Source organism: Falco naumanni, chromosome 9 (assembly GCF_017639655.2).
Source record: "Falco naumanni isolate bFalNau1 chromosome 9, bFalNau1.pat, whole genome shotgun sequence".
NCBI lineage: Eukaryota > Metazoa > Chordata > Aves > Falconiformes > Falconidae > Falco > Falco naumanni.
In genome coordinates this window covers 24,884,619-24,903,876 of record NC_054062.1, presented here as the reverse complement: position 1 = coordinate 24,903,876, position 19,258 = coordinate 24,884,619, and the positions used below count along the sequence as shown (strand labels likewise).

At 41.5% G+C, this 19,258-nt stretch overlaps 1 protein-coding gene across 5 annotated transcripts in view; it reads right to left on the bottom strand.

Moving 5' to 3' along the window:
• LCOR (ligand dependent nuclear receptor corepressor) overlaps positions 1-19,258 on the bottom strand; it is an 87,502-nt gene that overhangs the window by 16,593 nt on the left and 51,651 nt on the right. Inside the window, exon 7 of one of the 5 annotated variants that reach the window (XM_040605249.1) lies at positions 9,133-18,744. The exons of the other annotated variants lie outside the window; for them this stretch is intronic. Coding sequence (XP_040461183.1) covers positions 17,775-18,744 — 970 coding nt within the window. The 3' untranslated portion in view covers positions 9,133-17,774. Of the gene's footprint in view, positions 1-9,132; positions 18,745-19,258 lie in introns of those variants that run through there. 5 annotated transcript variants of the gene reach the window in all.

The following is a 19,258-nucleotide window of genomic DNA, read 5'->3' as shown; positions in this document are numbered from 1 at the left end:
GCCCTCGGCTGGCACCTCCAGCCTTGCTGGTTTCAGCCACTTAATTTATTTTTCAGGGCGAGTGGAAATGACATTTTGAGAGACTGCAAAGGAGGAGCAGCCTCTTAAGAGGAGCTCGCTCACGACTGGCAGTCAGGTGAGCTGACCCCAGCCCCAGGCACGTTGGGAATCATGCGTGCCAAATGTGTGCTGGAAAGCGGCTGTGGCTGTAGGTTGCCAAAGGTGGGCTCGCTTTCCCCAGTGCCGGGGGGGGCCTGCATGCAGAGCCACACGAGGGTCTTACCCTGCAGAAGGGGGAAATAAGTCCTCTGCCAGCCCCGGTTCTGCTTGCTGGAATAGCTGTGCAAAAGCAAACACCACGGGGAAAGGCACTGGGCTGAGGCTGGAGGCGGCACCGTGTCTTGCAGTAGAAGCCCACACCAGTGTCACCGCAGTGGACACGGAGCCACGGCTGCTGCCAGCTCTCTGCCAGAAATCACTATCCAGGGAGGCAAAAGGCAACGCACGCTGTATCTTCCCTGCTCCATTTGACAGGCTGTATCATGCTCAAACCCATCTCCATTCATAGTTGCAACAAAGATCTTGTGCTTTGAGAGGTGGAGATGGGGGGGACACTTTTCATTCTGCTGGCACTGCTCTGGGATGCAGCGATCCCTTGCAGGGGCTGGGCAAAACAGCCGTGGGCACGAATAGTGTGAGCCACTGCAGCAAGATTTCCTGGAGCTCATCTCCCAAAGCCCTGGTTAAAGGCTGACTCGGGATGTACTAGTTTAAATGCCTGTATTTCAATCCTCAGAAATATGCCTGGCACCTAACACTCCCCACACAGATGAATGAGTCCCTTCACACCTCTGTGGGTGCTACAGTAATTTTCTCTCGCTGCAATGAAAAAAAATAGAAGAGCAGCACAGAAAGAGCTGAGGCTCCACACAACAGCTAGGAAGGAGAAAAAGCATTTTTCTTCTCTAAATTAAAAGCTGAAGGTGTGCAAAGCACAGCCAAAGTAACTATGGAAGTATTGCTGTGGGGTTCTCAAGGCCCCCAAATTTACGCTGTCCTTGGTGATGCACGTGGGGATGGACTGAGCTTGCATTTCCACTGAAAAGCAGGAAGAAACAAGTTATAGATGGTTTTGTTTGTTAGGGGCTGCATGTATTCATGGAAGTATCCAGGTTGTACAATAAGCCAATTGACTGGATAAACAACAGACATCCATCACAGATTCAGACTTTTAACCCTTCAGAGTAGTGTCTTTTAGTTTATTTATTTTTAAAGTAGTTAAATATTAAAAAATCACCTCTCCCCACCTACAGCCAAATAAAAATCAAACAAACCAAAGACGGTTTTACATTAAAAAAAAACCAATAGCAACCTCAAATAAGTTTATCTTTTCCATATTTCTGTCATCACTTCCTCCACTCCCACCTTCCCTAAATAACTAACCCAACCGTATTCTAGAGTAGTTTATCATCACTTGTGGTACTTCTAATACAATATTTAATGACTAATTAATTAAAAATCTTACCACTGAGCTATTGCTTTAAAACCAAGGGAAATATATCATGTTGGAAACATTATTCTACATACTAGCTTCCACAGCCTTTCCAGAATTGTCCTTGCTAATTTTTCTAATTATCAAGGACATCTGGGATCTCCCCTTTAAGGAAAAAAAAATAAATTACCATGAGTCTTTCTCTCTGAGGCAGTACTCAGCATCTTCCCTGAGCTAGGTGCTCCAGAAGAATAGATAGCACCAGAAGACCAGAATAGAAAACCAGATAGCACCAGAAGACAGATAACAAAAGCGTGCAGGGCAAAAAAAAAAAAAAAAGTTCTCACTATGATTTTCACAGGTTCACAGGTCTGCACATGTTTTTAAAATGCAGCACCCACTTAAGGCAAGGGAGAACGAACCACAGGGATCAGTCCTATGGAGCAGGGAGGGATGCCCTGAATGTCTTTAAGTCCCTAACGCAGGCTGGCTCTGGCCCCGAGGTGAGGCAGGAGTGTGGCCTCTCCCCTGCTCCCCAGCTCGTTGCTGTCAGCTCCCTGTCGGGCCTGCCGTAAACTAGGGACAAAGCTCTCCCTATCCAGCCCTCAGGCACGCACCAGCAGCTCAGCTGGAGCCTCTGCAACTGCAGAGGTTCAACAGCTAGCAAACCCGAAGGTGCACTCGTTTGCTTGCAAGCAGGACGTGCTGCACTGCGATAAATCCCACCGTGCCCTCCCACGCTACACCTACACCGCAGGGTGGAAGAAAACCCAAATGCATGCGATGCCCTCCCCGCAGACATTGTTGGTCCCAGCTCAAATAGGCACATTGGCTGCTTCTAGAAGTCTTCAAGGATTTTAAAGCCTGTATATATCCAGGAATATGTGGGTTTTTCCAATATGGATATATGAAAACCCAAGTGGAGCGCTTGCTGGAGCGCACTCAGCACAACCCTGTCACCAAAGCTTGGGAGGGGCCAGTGGAAGGCATTTGGAGAGCAGACGGTTTCTTGGGTGTAATTAACAGATGTTGGGGGATATCACCCCATTTCAGATAACCTGGAGATTCAGGTAATTTGGCCTTAGATAATCAAGGCCACACTGTTCATAGGAACAGTATCACAACTCCTAATGGCAGTGTTCCCCATGTGCCGATGCTATACCTCTTTGCACAAAAATGCCTTGTGAAATAGGAACTAGCGGTTTGATATGTGTCCGTATTCTCTGTCAGCTTCCAGGCTAAGCTGCAAACTCTGTTTCTGATGCGCCACTTTGGCTGGCTACTTGGGAAATAGGTTAAGGCAGAGAAATGGATTGCAGCCCCAGATGCCTGGGGACGAGGCTGTCTCAGAGCTGACGGGCTAGGTAAGCTCTATTTTGAAAGTGGGTTAATTTAACTGCCATTCAACTACCATTAAATGATATAGGTTAATTTTATAGTCAGATAACTATTAAGAAACCAAAACATAAGGCAGGAAATGTCTCTGTGCATGCCAGTGGGGAGAGGTTTCCTCTGCGCTAATGCACACCCCTCCCCTTCAGCTCAAACCTCTCATCCTTCCATTTCTGCACAACCCTCACATTATCGCTTTTTTTTTTAACCATTGCGTTACACACCGTTGTCCTTCCCCCCCTCTTAAGAGAGTCTATTCACCTCAAAAATTCACCTCGGTATCCTGGCCCACAATTATTTTTCTCCTTTGTTTATACTGTCAGACATCTCCAGGCTAAGGGAAGACTAACGAATACAAACCTCGCCTGACCACAGCTAATGTCCACTGAAAAAGGTCCCATCTCCCCCACACATCAATTTTTGTCCATCTAAGTGGCAAAGTGAGGCAGGGAACAACACCTTGCTTAGCATGTAACATGCTATCACCACTAATACATCCAATTTTCTTTAGGGTTATTTACCATATTTAAAGCCTCCTTGATTTTAGCAGTTTACGCTTTATACTTGGACACTGCAGTTAAAACGTGCTTTATCTTCGTACAATTTTCCTTCCTGCAGCACAGCGATAGGTATTGTTTGTTTGTTTCTTTATACTGGGGACAAAACCCACCAGTTGCTGGTTTGCCATAAAGGGAAAAATAAAAGGAAAAAAATTATCAACAACAGCTTATGCCTGCAAAGGAACAGATCCTTTGGAAAAAGCAGAAGTGACTCATCACTCCTCGCATGCAGCAAGGAAGGAGCGAGCACCACAGCCGGGCAGATGCCCCCCAAGATGCCTTCACAGATTGCCTCCCCCTGACTTCTGCACCTCCCTGGTCCCACTGTTCTGGCCAGCAGGAAAACGAGTCCCTAACCTTTGCAGAGGAAACTAAAGCAATGATGACCCATTAGCACATGCTGCCCGTCAAGCACTCATGGATCTCCTCTACCGCAGACATTTTTTATCGTATTAGCAGTAAGTGCACTACGCAAACCCTGAAAGCTTAGAGAAATGAACTCATGCTTAACCACGTGGTGGTAACGAGACCACAGCACTAACGGGATGCTGGCATTTTTACTGTGCTTTATATGACCAGAGAAATACAGAAGGTGACCATCCCCAGAAATCACAGCGAAACCACCTCTGAAAAATCCTCCTTGCAACGACTCACACATTTAGATGGCGACACCAGAGCCCAAACCATGCACGCCGTGGGGATTTTTTTACCCACAAAAGGCTGAGTACCAGATTCCCCGTTGCCCTGCTGAGGCCTCACTGCTCTTACTAATCTTGCGAGGAAAGACCCTTTTTCCACTTGGGAGCTATAAAAGAACAGCCAAAAAAGCCAAAACCCAAACCTGATCAATCTGCTCTTTGCAGCACTAAGCCACTACCTTTGTCACTTTGTGCAAGGTTACATTATTGATTTTAAGCTATGTTACTAATTATTATTCCTAATTTAATCATAACATCATTAAAAGAGCCACAAGGTGTATTTCTTTTAAAACCAGAGTTATGCTGGTTTTGCTTTTATCCATTAGCAATCCAGTCTACACTCGAACAGAAGTAAAGGCACCAACGTAAAGACAGGTATAGACAAGAAGGCTAGAATTAAAAAGCAGTTGAGCAGTCACCCTTACTGTACACCCTTGTGTCTATCTATTCAAGAAAAGCCAACACGAGTCCTGAAACAGGAGCTAAAATCTACTTTTTTTTAATGCATCAGCAGAAAAGCTCCTTGAAGGACAGCTAGGCAGCACTCCAGTGAGCAGTGAGGTCAGGTAGCTGTCACCATGGTCCAAAAGAACTTTGTTATTAGTGAACACACTTCAGGTACCAAGTAAGCTGGTTTAGCTTTCCCATCTCAAGCTGATGTTCGATGGCTAGAAATCAGGAGAAAACTTGTATTTCCATACAGAGTACACTTGTTATGATAGCTGCTTATTCGAAACCAGAATTCTACAATGTCTTTTTTGACAGCCTCCTTTCAAAGTCAAATAGTTTGAAACCGCTGCTAACACCTCACACGCAGCTACTTGCTTTAAAGGCCTGAAAGGCATCTGAGGAAGATACCAGCTGTGACCACAGCACATCTGAAAACGTGAAAAAACTATACCACCACTTTCACCTGAAGGAGGAACATGGCAGAAACCAGTGGATTCTCCAAGCAAGCACCTCAGGCTTAGATTAGAGCAAAGGTCCCAGCACAGGTATCAGTTGTGTGTGTGAAAATACCTTCACACGTGTGGGGAAGCTCTTTGGCTTCTCCTAAGTGTCAGTTTTTCCCCTGCAGAGCCAGGGTAACTCTCAACAATTAGTGTCAGAGCCTTCCTCTAAAGCTCAGTGAGAAGAAAAGCACAGTCAACGGTTCAGCTTTAAGAAAGGAAACCATAAAACCCCCTTTCAAAATCAGGAATGTCATTCCAAAATGAGTTAAGCAATCCCTACGCTTTATTAGCTGGGCAGGAGGGTTCTGGGACATGTGACGATGGGATCTTGGTGCATGTCAGCAAAAAGAGAAAACAAAAAAAACTTAGCAGGTATAACAAAACTGCCTATTTAGCACAGTAATTTCTACAGTTTGCTGATAACCTTGCACAGACAAACCACTCCTCCTGCCGGCCCAAGGCTGTCCCAGCTGCCCAGCTGCGCCCGGTGGCAGGAGCCCTGCAGAGGTAGCCACCAAGCTGTGCTGAGCTGGCCCAGGTGACAGCAGAGCGGGTGACAAGGCAGGAGCCACCGCAGGGGCTGGCAGAATGGGGCTGCTGGGCCTGCCACTGGCTCTTGCACAGGCTGCGGTGAAGCCTCTGCCCTGTCCTTCGCTGCATTGCTGCGGGCACTCAGTAGGCTGCAGCCTGAGACTCTGGTTGGTCCTTTGGGAAGATGCAGCTGTATTTTCATATGGGCAAAATTTGCATTTTCAGGCAGCAGTGCTTATATTTCTACGCTCTGAAATATACCTGAAGCGCTTCTAACTTTAGCTGAGCTTTTAAACAGTTCCTGGAGATAGGAGCTGTAGCCATCTCATACAAAAATCTGCCTTTTAGTCAAGTGCATATGGAATAGACCTCCTGCAGGGCTGCATGACACCTGCAGAGGAGGAGGAGGCAAGAGAAGATTTTTAGTTTTCTTTCAAATGTGATCTGTAAATTTTGATACATTAAGAGCGACCTATAAAAATAAGATGCAACTGTTCTGTGCTCCCTCTTCATGATGCTAAACCAGAGCTTTTAAAGGTTGTGTCGTCTGGGGTCTTCAAGGAGGTGGGGAAGAAAGAACTTACTAATTCACAATTCACAAGTGCGAAGTTGTTCAGATTTCTTCTGAATTTCCTGCTAGACAACTGAGAACATCTTGGATTTTAAGTCACAGAGTTGTTTGCATCAAATGTACCATATCAGGGGAAACAGTACTCCCACAAATGGGTTTGCTATCTGGGATCCTTCCAGCATTGTAACATCTATTAAAGGGTCTAGAGAATAACTGTATTAAAAAGATCAACTTTAATTTCTTCGCTATCTTCACTGTATCAAACTCCATATTCCTGGATTTGCCCCCAACACTTCAAGCTCTGTTCCTGAAATGGCTTTTGGTCTGTGCCCTCTGTTCCTCTGTACAGGAATCACATTCCTACACAGGTCCAAGAACCTGCTATTCATTTTCAGTTAAAACCACAGTTCAGCAAGTACCCACAGCTGGGCATCTGCCAGAGCCAAGAAATTAGTGCTTTGCTGATTCTTCTCCTGATTCTTCCCAAACCAGGATTAAAATCCTCTCCCCAGACCCACTTTTGTCATACCTCTAGGAAATTAGGGAGCTCAGCACGCTCAGGCAGGAAAACCAGTGGCGAACCGCCTTACTGGGGACACCCAAGCAATGGGGACACCTGAGCAAGCTTTGCGCTGCTGCTGTTTGAGCAGCCACGAGTTGACGGCTCAGTTTTGGTTGCACAAGAAGATGAAATGGTGATGCTCAGCAATTTCCCGAATTAAATCAGCTTCACTCACAAAACTGAAGTTGATTTCCAACACAGGACTGTTTCACAAACCTCAGTGCTGAGGTCAGGGAGTTGCCTACTTTCAGGTCTAGTGCTAATCCCAACACTTTGCTGGTAGCGAGTGACCTGAGGTTTTCGGCTCTTCCCTTCGCAGAAGTACACATTTTCACCAACGGCGATCAGCAGAGGCTTCCATTTCACGTCTGCTAGATTTCACATCTGCTAGAATTTCACATCTGGATAGCAGAAAGTGAACGAGGCGTATGTGGGGGTACAGTCCACTGCTGTTCCACGGAGGATGTGTTACTTCAGAAGGTGACCAGATATGCTCCTGCAGGTTCGGAAGAGGCAGCTGCCTCTTCCAGTAATGGAATCAGCACAAAATGGAGCAGCTCAAAACCCATCCCAAGTCAAAACAAGCCGAGGTAAATTAGCAGTAGAGTTTTTAAGCTAACAGGCCTAATTATGTTTCTTTTCTACTTCTGTGACAACGCCATGGATGCTTCTTTCTGGGTCTGGGTGCAACATCTTGCGCACTCTCATCATGATATGTATTTGTACCACAGAAAACAGCTTTAAAAGAAGAATTTGAGAAGGTGCTCCTTTAAGGCTGAACAACTTCAGCTTAACAGTGAGAGACCATCAGCAAGTCCTCCAGGAAAACCAGAAAAACTTGGTATTTCTGATAATCGCAGAACTAAAAGTGTTGATTAAAAATGTTCTGGGAAACGCTTGCTGAGCGTAATACATCCTAAAGAATGGCAGATGGAAATATGGTTCATCACTTTTAAAGGCTATTTTCATAGATTTGACAGATGTATTCAGACATACCAAAAAAAAATATGATAAATGCTAGTTTACAGCACAAGGCTTTCAAGCTATTTACACATAAAGACTCACTATTCCTGAGTATGTGTAAGATGCAGTCTCTAGTCAAACCAAGTTTTTAAATTACGAGAGATTTGCCCAGCAAAGCTAAACCAATGACCCAGCTACCTTTCCATTTTGCTTTTTGCTTTTAATACCAGTGTTAGTATACAAGGAATACAATAGTTAGTTTATAATCTAACAGTTATTTAAGTATCTTTAAAAAAAAGGGGGGGTGGGGGGTGTGCACTGAAAAATCACGTTAGCAAACGCAAGCCGGAATTTGCCTACTTTACAATAACACAAGCTGAGAATGACAGTTTCTCAGGAGAAAACAAACCCGGGCTAGAGAGTGTGCAGCATTGTAAGTTTTCCTAAAGCCAGGAAATCCCTATGCATCGCCCTCAAAATTATCCTAGGACCGAACAGAAAGGTTAGCAGAAATGCCTAAACTCACATGGGTTCCATTATACAGCACTTACTGTAACCTACTTTTTAGCATTCAGCATTTCAAGTATCAATAATGCATAACGTCAAAAGTAGTTCAACCCAAAGTATGGCCAAGAGCAAGTAAACAAGGGGTCTCAAACAAGGGCCAGTTGCAGCATGGCGTGTCTGCTGAATTTGCCTTGCATCCCTGTGCAGGAGGACAGCAGGAGAGAGTTGCTGGAGCTTTCCCTGTGTTAATCGGGAGCTGGGGACCTGCCCCCTCTGCAGAGGGAGAGCTGGCGGCTGCAGAGAGAATAAAAGCAACACCAGTGCCTACTGGTGCAAGCACACAGCTAAGCAACCTCCCTCAGCCTGGTCCCGTCCTCTACAGTACACGACCCAGCTGCTCAAAAAAAAGCGCTGCTCCACCATGTAACCCAAGGGACCAGCCAAACCGAACCTGCCAGGCAACAGCCAGGGTTCCCAGCCAGGCTTTTATCACCACCCTTCCTACCTTGACTCACTACTAAGTGCTCAATGAACAAGCCTACATCGCTCTTTCACCCCCTTTCCTGAGAGACTGTTTGTTCTTCACCAGATAAATTATTTACCATCAAAGAAATTAAGGTGGCCAGTAGGGAAGAGCAAATTAGAGTACGGGAGTTCACGAGACCGCGTTTCAGCTTTCACATGTATTCCCTACCCTGCTGCTAGAGCAGCTTTAATTGCCAATCCTATTTAGGACAAGAACCAAACAGAGTTCGGAGACTCTGAAGCTCAATCCTTCGGCCAGAGTTTGCTTTACCTTCTATTTTCACTTCCTCCCCTGCTCCTCTCAGTTTGTGATAGTTTGCATTCCACATTAGTGCAGACATTTAGAAAGCACACTAGAAACAACAGAATTAGAACCCCTTAAAGTTTTTCACAACAAAATTTATTAGAAGAATAGTGGTTTTGAAAAGTCTAGCATCCAGTGAAAACTACCATACACAACGTTACAGCTGGGAATGTGTTTCCAAAATGACATGGTCAAATAATACAATGGAGCCATTAAATCTTACACATGCACAACAAGAGAATTAGCGCTTTGACATACAATGCAAAAAATAAATGGACCACATGAAATAAAAATTTAAAAGTACTTATCACATACATTAAGACACAGCTTATTTAGTCCAGTCAAAAAATCAGAACTGCATTAAAAAAAATTAATGTAGTGCAATCAAACCAAAAACCTTAATTTGTGATCATAAGTGCTCTACTACATAAAACATTGATCATAGCAAGGAACAAAAAATTCAAATCACACAGTACAAAAAAAATCTGTAAATAAATATAAACTACAGTACAAGAGAAATATTAAATTATACAATTCCGTCAAACTGTAAACAGTATATTGAAATGAGGTCCATAAGAGTAAAGGGGAGGGGGGGGTTCCTGTTTTTTTTCCCATGACACTTGAACTTCTAGAGGTCAGAGAGAAATGCCATTTTCCATACTCTTCAAAGACTATGGGTTACATAAATAGAAAGAGAAGACTTTTTAGATGTAAAGTGTCAAATAATGAAGCAGAGGTGTTGCTGACTTGCAACTGCCAACAGATCACTGCAAAAGCAGAACAGCAGATTTTACTTTAAAGTTTCACCTCCTCACGAGCGCAGCACAGGGGCCCGCCACTACAGATGTTAAGTGCCAACACGTTCTGAGTTAGAGCTCGGTATTTGAGAGGAGACACCTGCTGAGGGTCTGGTCCTACCGTTAGGTGGAAGCCATGACGTACACCGTTACCGACTTGGACCTCTGCTGATTATCTGACAGGTTTACACGCTTGTCATACGAACACCAACTTTGGCAGAACAATTACTAATAAACTCAAAGCACTCCCGGCCCATTGGTTTCCATCACAGTGGCCAGTGCACAGAATTCTCTAAGGACATTGCATAACTAGAGTGTAGAGGTCAGACAGCCAAGGACCCGTGCTTGAGGTTAGAAGTAGTTATGGTGAGAGAGAAGCAAGAGCCACGTTAAGATGCTGCCTCTGCCGTTCGCAGAAGCAGTTGGGAATGTATTTCACTTTTAGCTGCGCTGGCTAGTAGTGGCATTTAAAATATATAAGTTTAAGATAACATATATACTATATATGTATATAATATAATACATATTATATAATATACATAGGAATTTCTTACAATACATACCAGGAACCCCCACGCGATCTGCTCAGTAGTAATAACTGAATATACAGAATGCCACTATAAGTGTCTGAGGCACTGTGTGCTGGAGAGTAAATATGCAGCTTTAAAATCCGTTTGGCTGAGTTATACCTGGATACCTGAACTGAGTTTTAAGTTGACATTCATCAAGGATGTGCTATCAGCACGTCAAAAGAAAAGCAAAACAAAATACAAGTCACTGCTAGGTTTAAGAAGAGAGTACAAGTACCTGAATTGAGTGAGGATAGTGTGTAAACTGTCCCTGAGGGTTTTTAAACAGTGTGTGTACAAGTTGGATTCCTAAGAACATTAGTTTAAACTTACATTGCGGACTGATAAAATACCAATGTCTGACAATTTAACAAGTGGAGGTTAGAAAGAGTTATGAGCAAACACTCAAAACATATTTTATACATTTTAAAGCAGCAGTAAGCTGCTGTAAGCATACATCCCATCAGTACAAGCAACACATGGGACTCAGATAAAGGTTTCTATTTGCAAAAAGCCCATCATATATCGGTAAGTAAAGAATATTCACCTGCTAAATTAGAATGCACCTAGTTACAGACTAGCAATTCAAGATTAATTTTTTTAATCAAATACTTTGCTATACTTTGCTATTACATACTAAAATTCCTTAAGCTCACTAATGCTGGTATTCTAATCTATTTTTTTAATGTTCCCCCTTCATTTAAGAAATATACCATTCCACAACTTAAACATTAAGATCCATTTTCAGTCCTCAGATGTAAAAAGCATGTCAATGAGTTTATATTAAAAATTTACATGGTAAAAAGGCTTGAATTTCAGCCAGAGATTCTAAATACTACTCATTCCCTGAAGGCATAAGGGAGAAAGAATCCCTACCCATTTTTCTCATGATACAGTTTTCAAACTGAACATTAAACAATGGTCCAAAATGATTTTTCAGTTTGGGAAACTTCCCTTTCCCTACCCATCATCCCAGATTCCAAATATCAAGCCCTGAAATGGCCTATTGAAATGAATAGTTAAAAATATCAGGCATGTATATATACATCCCCTGCCTGAACTTGAGAATATTTTGTTGTATTAGTCTTTAAAAGACAGATTAGTCTCCCAAGAGAACTTCTGATCTGACCTGAAAAGCCGTTAATGATCCTAGATTGTACGTTTAAAATATCTCATAACCTGAAGACCAGATTTAATTAAGACTCTGGCATTGTAACAGAAAAAGTGCTGCAGTTACTTATCCCTTTTCTGGTACTTTAGAATAGGTCAGACAAGTGCTTTTTATAGTGAGAGTAAAGTTTACATGCTTTCACGCAGGCATAAAAAATATTATCTGCAAAAATAATTTAGAAATGTAGCACCAAGTAGTTGGTAAACTGTATTAGTAGCTGTAGTAATGTCCTCATTACTTCCAAGCAGGAAAAAGCATTGTTAGACTGTACTAGGTGATGACTATATAAATTGTTTTCTGATATTAACTTTTCCTGTTCCAGTCAGAATGAAGTTTGTGTCCTAATCCCTGCTCCATAAGGTAGAGTTATCATCTTGAGTCCTTCTAAATTATACTTACCAATTCAGTAGAGACAAGCACAGGGGCAAGGGAGGGGATGCTTGTTTCTGAGAAGGTAAATGAAATGCCCTGGACAGGCCAAAAAAATCCCTCCTCCTAATATGTTGCCCAGGAAAACTGATTTTGCAACTGGGCTAAGAGAATTTTGTGAGGATTAAATAAAGCTCTCTTAATATGAAGGTTTTCATGACAATACCTGAATATAGGCATAAATCGATAGGACATGAAGTCCAAAACTGCTGCTGTAACACTAGTATAGAGACTTGGCCCCAACCAAAGCAAGAACAGGAGAAAGGGAGAGAGATGGACACTGGAATGCTGTAACTACTTAACAGGTTTTTCTGGTACATGTGGAGTGGATCTACAGATCACTTTGAGTCCACAATATCTCTCTGCCTGGTGATCATCACAGTACATCGTATTTATCCACTAGATAATTTGAAATGAGTAACTGCAGTGGCTATTTTATTTGCTACATCCATCAGAACTGCGTATAACTAGCAGCGCACATTTTCAGGTTTCTGATGGTTTTCATTACTGAGTTTCCAATATAATTCGAGATCAAGTGGAAATTATAGTACCAAAACTAGCCTCAAAACAGCATTTTTTTTTTAGGTACAGCTTTTTAAACCTAGATTAGTCAACATTATCTACTGGTGCCAAGAAAAAGCAACATTGACCTAGACTGCAATTACATTTAGTTTCTGAAACATTTGTGAGGAAAACCTAGAAGTTTCTGATCCTCATGAATATGAGGGAAACCACCTCCCTTCTACCTCTAACATTTGGCAAAGAACTTAAGCTATTTAAACTATTGTGACAAAGCTTTCAGTACAGGTTAATAATTTTGCCTTCGTAACAGTTTGGACTGCAACAAGTCTATGCATTCTTACACTGAAGTGTTAAAATTTTGTCTTCACTGAAGAAAGAGCTCTTTACATTACAGATGTAGCCACACTGTTTTTGAGAAAAAAGGGAACAGCACAGTGTTCCCTGCACTCCTCGGACACTGTGTTCTTCTTGTAAGACTCAAGGACATCTTAAGAGCATTACTTCAAAGTAAACTGGAAAGAAACACATGGTAATTCCAGTTTTGCCTGTATAACAATTGTTGCAGATGATACAAAAAGCAATTCAACCACAATTTAAAAGTTGTTCCAATCTACACAAAGCTTACTCAACCCTAAAGCCCCTGAATTGCTTTGCCAGCTCCTGCGAATCTCCAGGGGAAGGCAATATACTCTCAGGTTTCCATGAAAGAAATATTTAGACTCAGATGTCGGCCTGCCACAAGACAAAGCACAGACCATTCCTTGTCTTCTCTTAACTGGTCTATAAACACATGGGCAGTTGCCTCCCATGTTTAGGAATACCCTTGAGCACTGCAAAGTTCTACAAAAAAGGTGGTATAGGAACTGCATGAGAACACCAAAGCTGAATGTGATCCCTTATTAGGGGCACTATTCTACCTGTACACCTGCATTGTTAAAAATCATTTGTTTTCCAATTGCCATGAAAACTCAGAGTTTGACTTCAGGTCTAGCAATAGGGTTGGTAATACAAGCATCAAATTATGAGTTCTGCAACAAGGAGAAATTAAGGGCATACCTGTATTGCTTATGCAACAACTTCTCCTGTGCAACAGGGAAAAAATGAGAAATTCTAACGGAAATTGTCTTGAGCCTTTAAAAAAAATAATCAGGGAATGACTGGAAAATAAAAGTATATTTTGACAGAAATTAAAACGAGTCCAGAAACGCATCCCTACAATATATAACCAGAAACGTTCAACTCTATAGCTGTACTCAAGCATTACGGCCACAATAATGCCTACAACACTGTGGAATGAGGATCCAGCTGGCTGAAAGTGAGGTAATAGTTTGTAATAGGTCAGAGTTCTAAAAAAGCACTTTTACATCTTACAAGTCCAAATAAAAAAAAGGGACACATTTCATACATGTTGGGCTTTCTCACCAGAACTGTACGATAATTAACTCCACACCAGGACCCCTACCACACTAAGCCTTACTCATCTTCAATTATATGCTGCAGCAAAGATTTACCAAGCGACACCTAAACTTCAGTACAATATGAAACTTGATTCTTAAAACTTTATACACACAAAATATAAAATTACTTTTCTAGGATGGGGTAGGGGAGAGGGATTCTCCTTCATGATACTTGGACTGAAAAACTAGTTTTCAGAGACTGCCACAAATATTATTCACAGTTTCTTGCTGTCAGGCTTTTTCAGCTACATCAACGTAGTACACAACAATACTGTTAAGTCCAATAACTACATCGGATGGACATTCTCGGGAATAAGAGAAAACTAGTGACGAAAAAAACCCGAAAGGCCTCCTCCTAATGACATCTCGATTTCTACAGGGTTGCAGTTTGTCACAGGGTTGCAGTTTGTCTATGTTACACGTTAATGCAATCTCAAATAGCAGCAGGAGAAAGATTCTAAACCTTCTCTCCTGTCCAAGTGATCCAAGTAACATAAGCATCCACTTACCAGAAATAGCATGAGAAACAAGGCTTTTGTTACAAAGACAGCAGTGAACCACACTTTCCCACACCAAAATATGGTCAACCAGGGATTTTGGCCATGCAAACTGCTGGTCAGCAGAAAATTAAGCATGCTAATGGACAAACATTAATTCCAATCATATATTTAAAATGATCCCAAATACTACTAGTTAGCTACACTGAAAGCGCCTGTAAAAATATGTAGTGAAAAATGAAACAAAACATTAGTGATCACTGCAGCACTTAAGAGTGATACTAGTCTTACGTGATGAATCACCTCAGAGAAAATACATTAGATGGGAGTTTGAAACAAAAAGGTAACATTAAAAGGTGCACCTGAATATTACAGACTAAATTTACAAAACCTACAATAAGGTAAAATATATATCTTTTGAATATTCAGCAGCTTTTTTTTAAATTTGTTTTTATTTTTTGAGAGGCTCATGAAATTTTAAAAAGGGACCACTAACTAATCTCAACCATGCTTCACAAAACAATAATGGCTATTTCATATTGCAGTTACCAACGTAATGCAATTAGTGCTTAAAAAATAATCTACAATTTTTTTCTTTTTTTTCCTTTTTAAACAGAGACCTTTGGAGGAAATATGGTTGTTCAAAAGCTTCTCGAAAAAGAAAGATTACCTGAATATTAAGTTATCACAGATCAAGTGTTGTGTTTAAAAGCTTTGCAGACATGAGTATTACAATCTTCAGGTCTCAGGACATTTAAACTGAGAAAGTTACGCGTTTGGTTTGTTGTTGGTTTTCTTTTTAAAAAATCCACTTTCTAACCAAAGCAAATAAAGAGTACTCAACTTCTCACTATCTATTTACAATTCTTAGCCTACAGTCTGAAATGACAAGACAAATTCTTTCTTAAAACTGCAGCATTAAAGGGTAGGCACACCATTCTTCTGCTGCACGATTGTCACCCACTTAAACATACACATACAAAATATTTAGGTTAGTAAAATGAGCACTTCACATACACTACAGGGACAAGTTTTAGAAAACTCAACTCGTTGCTTAAATAAAGACAACTGCAAAAGGTTAAACCTCTCTGAACAGTAAAACTGTGTTAATTTTTTTTTTTAATCTTGCAGCAAACTTTCTACCATAACCTCCAACAGCAGATGAAACCACACGTTTAACTGCGCCTTTATTGCAATCACCAGCTAAACTGGAACGTATTGCAGAGTTTATATACTGCTACTGAGCTTAAACTGCTTTAAATGCCAAGATGACAACTACAGAGCTATGAGGAACCAGGATTTTGAGTACTAAAACATATTAAGTAAACAAAACCAAAGTGTACTTGGGGCCAAATGCCCAGTCTGTTTTAAGAATGAGCAGTGCATATTTAAAACGACAGCAATGGTGTGCCTAACCTTTGAAAATATGAAGTTGCTGGGGAGGGGGAGAGACTAATAGAATCAACTGTTCCAGAAGTCATTCAGCATCCCTAGGGCTATCTAGGCCACCCTCCCATGAACTTTGAGAAACCACTTTCAGTCACTGACATCACTTAATGCTCTCACACAAAAACTGCAATGTTTCTTTTGGTTGTGCAAATGGAAAAGAAAAAAAAAAAAAAAAAAAAAAAGGTAATTCTATCTACCTTTTGCACAGATTAAGACCAAATTGTTTCTACCTGAAGAACCAGCAATTCTGATTTGGTCATTCTGTGGTAAGTCCAGTAAGCTCCACCTAGTTACTGACCACTCCTGCAGAAAGTATCAAAGATAAAGGTTCTGTACAAAACTTATCCTGGAACTTCATATAATCATAACAATATCATCATATTGAAAAAACTGGAATTGTGGTTTACGGAGTGCTTTTACGGTGTTTAAATGTTTATTCTAGCATGTGCTAAACCACTATCAAAATAGATTAAATAAAAACAACAACAAAAAAGCAGGACTTAGATTAAATCCTGCTACTGGCAACTGTAATATTTAAAAAGGAAACACCCATTCATTGAGTGTTCGACCCTGACAGTATTTCAGATAGATATGATGCAGAACCTGAATTAGATCAGGCTACCAGTGTTTTACTTCTTCCCTGAACATTAACAAGCTCCTTCACTAATGTGGATATTTGGGCAGACTACTGAGGTTGTAACGTTTGAAATCACCGTTTTGTGGGCTTTTTTTCTTTTTTTTTTTTTTCTTTTTTGCAATATCACAGTAGTTTGTTACACAAATCCCCCTTCCCCAGATTAGAGTCGTTTAAACTAGTTGTTGGAACCACATAGTTTAGTAAACTCAGAATCAAGTCTGTAAAAAGCATAAAGGTCACAAAGAACCATAGTTCTGTTATAATGAGGCATACCCTAATACATCATTTAGTGTACCCTGACTGCTCCTGACTGTGAGAAGCTTGTCTTCCGTGAGATAAGGCTACATCCTCAAGCAGGTGAGTCTAAATATCACCCTTCAAAAACATCAAACAAAATTACAGTGAAGGTAGTGTTACAAATAATTAACTGACATATTCTGAAGGTAGTGTATGTACGTTTTTCCCTCCCCTCCCCTCCGGGTGAGCACTAAGCAGGCAGTGAATGGTTAAGTATATTTAATTTGGAAAGAAAATAGTGGAGAGCCTAATCAGACCCAATTGATTATCCATCTAATAAACAAATCTCTGAGTTCAAGAGAGGTACCATTCCTAAATAACTTGATTTAGCTTAAATCTTTCAATCAACTGGATCAAAGAAAAGGAGGAGGAAAAAGATTTCCAAAACATTTTGAAGAATGACAGTCTGATTCTCATTCAAAAAAATGCCTGGTTTTAGGAGAGTATCAGTTTAACAAAGTGGACTTATTTCTATAAAGGCAGACACCAAAAATCCAATACCAGAAGTTCAGGCAGGCTCTACAGGCAAGATGTCCACTTCCACAGATCTGCATTCTTTGTGAGGTAACTCAACTCTCTATTACAGAGAAACAAGCAAAAGGCAAAAGAAAAAAACAAAAAGGGGGGTGGGGGGTGGGGACCAACCCAGAAAAAAGGAAAAAAAAGGTGGTAGTGGGCAGGTGAAGGAGGGAAACTGCACCATACCAGGTTAGAAAAATTTACAAATGTGACATTCAGAGCACACCTTTCACCTGCGTCCACACAAGTCTATGCTAAACTGCAAAGGAAAGAGCATTGCAGTAAATAGGAGAATCAGGTGCGCTCAGTGGTGGTTGAACTATGCAGTAGTGCTCACCCAGTTTGCAAAGTAATTGGCACTCTACAACATCCCTACTCATCTTTCAATTCATTCGCACTTTGTGCTGCTTCTCCCTGGGGATCTAATTCAATCTTTACTGAAACATCCTGTCCCTCCGACCTCATTAATTTCATTTTTTTCTTTGGAGGGTTTTTCAAAGTGCCCAGCCTCTCTTTAACTTTGTACTCCAGTGTACTGTGGGGGATCCCATAAATACTCTGAGCTTTGGAAACACTCATTTTCCCGCTCATAACCACAGAGATTGCTTCCTCCAGTATCTCGCTGTTGTACTGTCTGTATCTCCCTCTTTTCTTCCTAGGTTGCTTGGAGCCAGGATCTCCCTCTTGATCTGAGGTGGGATATGGCTGTCCAGAGGTAGACTGCTCAGCATCTGAGCCCCAGGAATCTGGTCCAGCATCCAGCAAACTTCTCCTGTTTTGTTTTGGAAGGATAGCCCTTAACTTTTTGCTAAGCGCGCTCTCCGTTTGTGAACCCATTACCAAAGAGCTATAGCTGTACTGGTCGCCAGTGCGGGACTCCCATGAAAGGTCCATGCCTCGAACTTGTGGTATCTTTAAATCCACAGGAGATGAATGGCTCACGTCCTTTTTCCCATCCTGTTTAGTTTGAAGTGCCATTTTTTGAAAGGCAGAGTTTTCTGTAAGAAAAGGAAGGTCACTGATGTTGCTGAGTGCACCATTTCCCCTGAATTTCATGCGGCTGAAATTGAATTCGTAGTGTGGTTTTGCCCAAGAAGCCTCCCTGGATAATATTAAGTGCTGTCCATGATTCTGTAGTCCAGATGGCCCATGGCTGGCAGCCGTAGAAAACTGGTTTCTGCTCAGCAGTTCTTCACTAATCTGGAGTGATCGAGCCAGTGGTACTTTAAGAGATGTGGAGTGGCCATAACCTTCCCTGGTTCCATCCTGCAAGCTTCTTGGAGGTACCCCATCACCACTCTGTAGTCCCTCCGGATGGTGCTGGCTGGGTCTCCCAGGTCGCCTAATTGGATGGAAGGAAACTGATGTGAGCAGGACTTGCACAGGTAGGGAGGGATGGGTGAGGGGGCCACTCCTTTATTAGAAGGCCTTGCTTGGGTAACATCACTTTTTGTGTTATTTATTTTTCTCTAAATTTTTTTTATTTTATTTTATTATTTTAATTTATTTTTTTTTAAAGTCTCAGCATCAGTCAGTTTTAAAACTTGTTCACAAAAAAAGAGAAGCTTTTTGGGCAAAGAAAAATGAAACCTGTTGGCTGGTCTCTGGTTGGGTTCACAAATTCTCGGAGTAGAAAAGACTTCGCGCAAGCGTCTGAAAATAGCACCTTAATTACAAAGTAGTAATCAATCGCCATAGATCTACACACAACTGTGTTACTGGTGTGACGTTACCACTAAACAAGTACAGTAATAAAAGAGTAAGCCAAAGTGCAACATATTCAACATGCAAATATGACGGCCACCTGCAGTATCTACACATAGGTGGAAACCTTGGATGGTGTCCGCTTACATCAT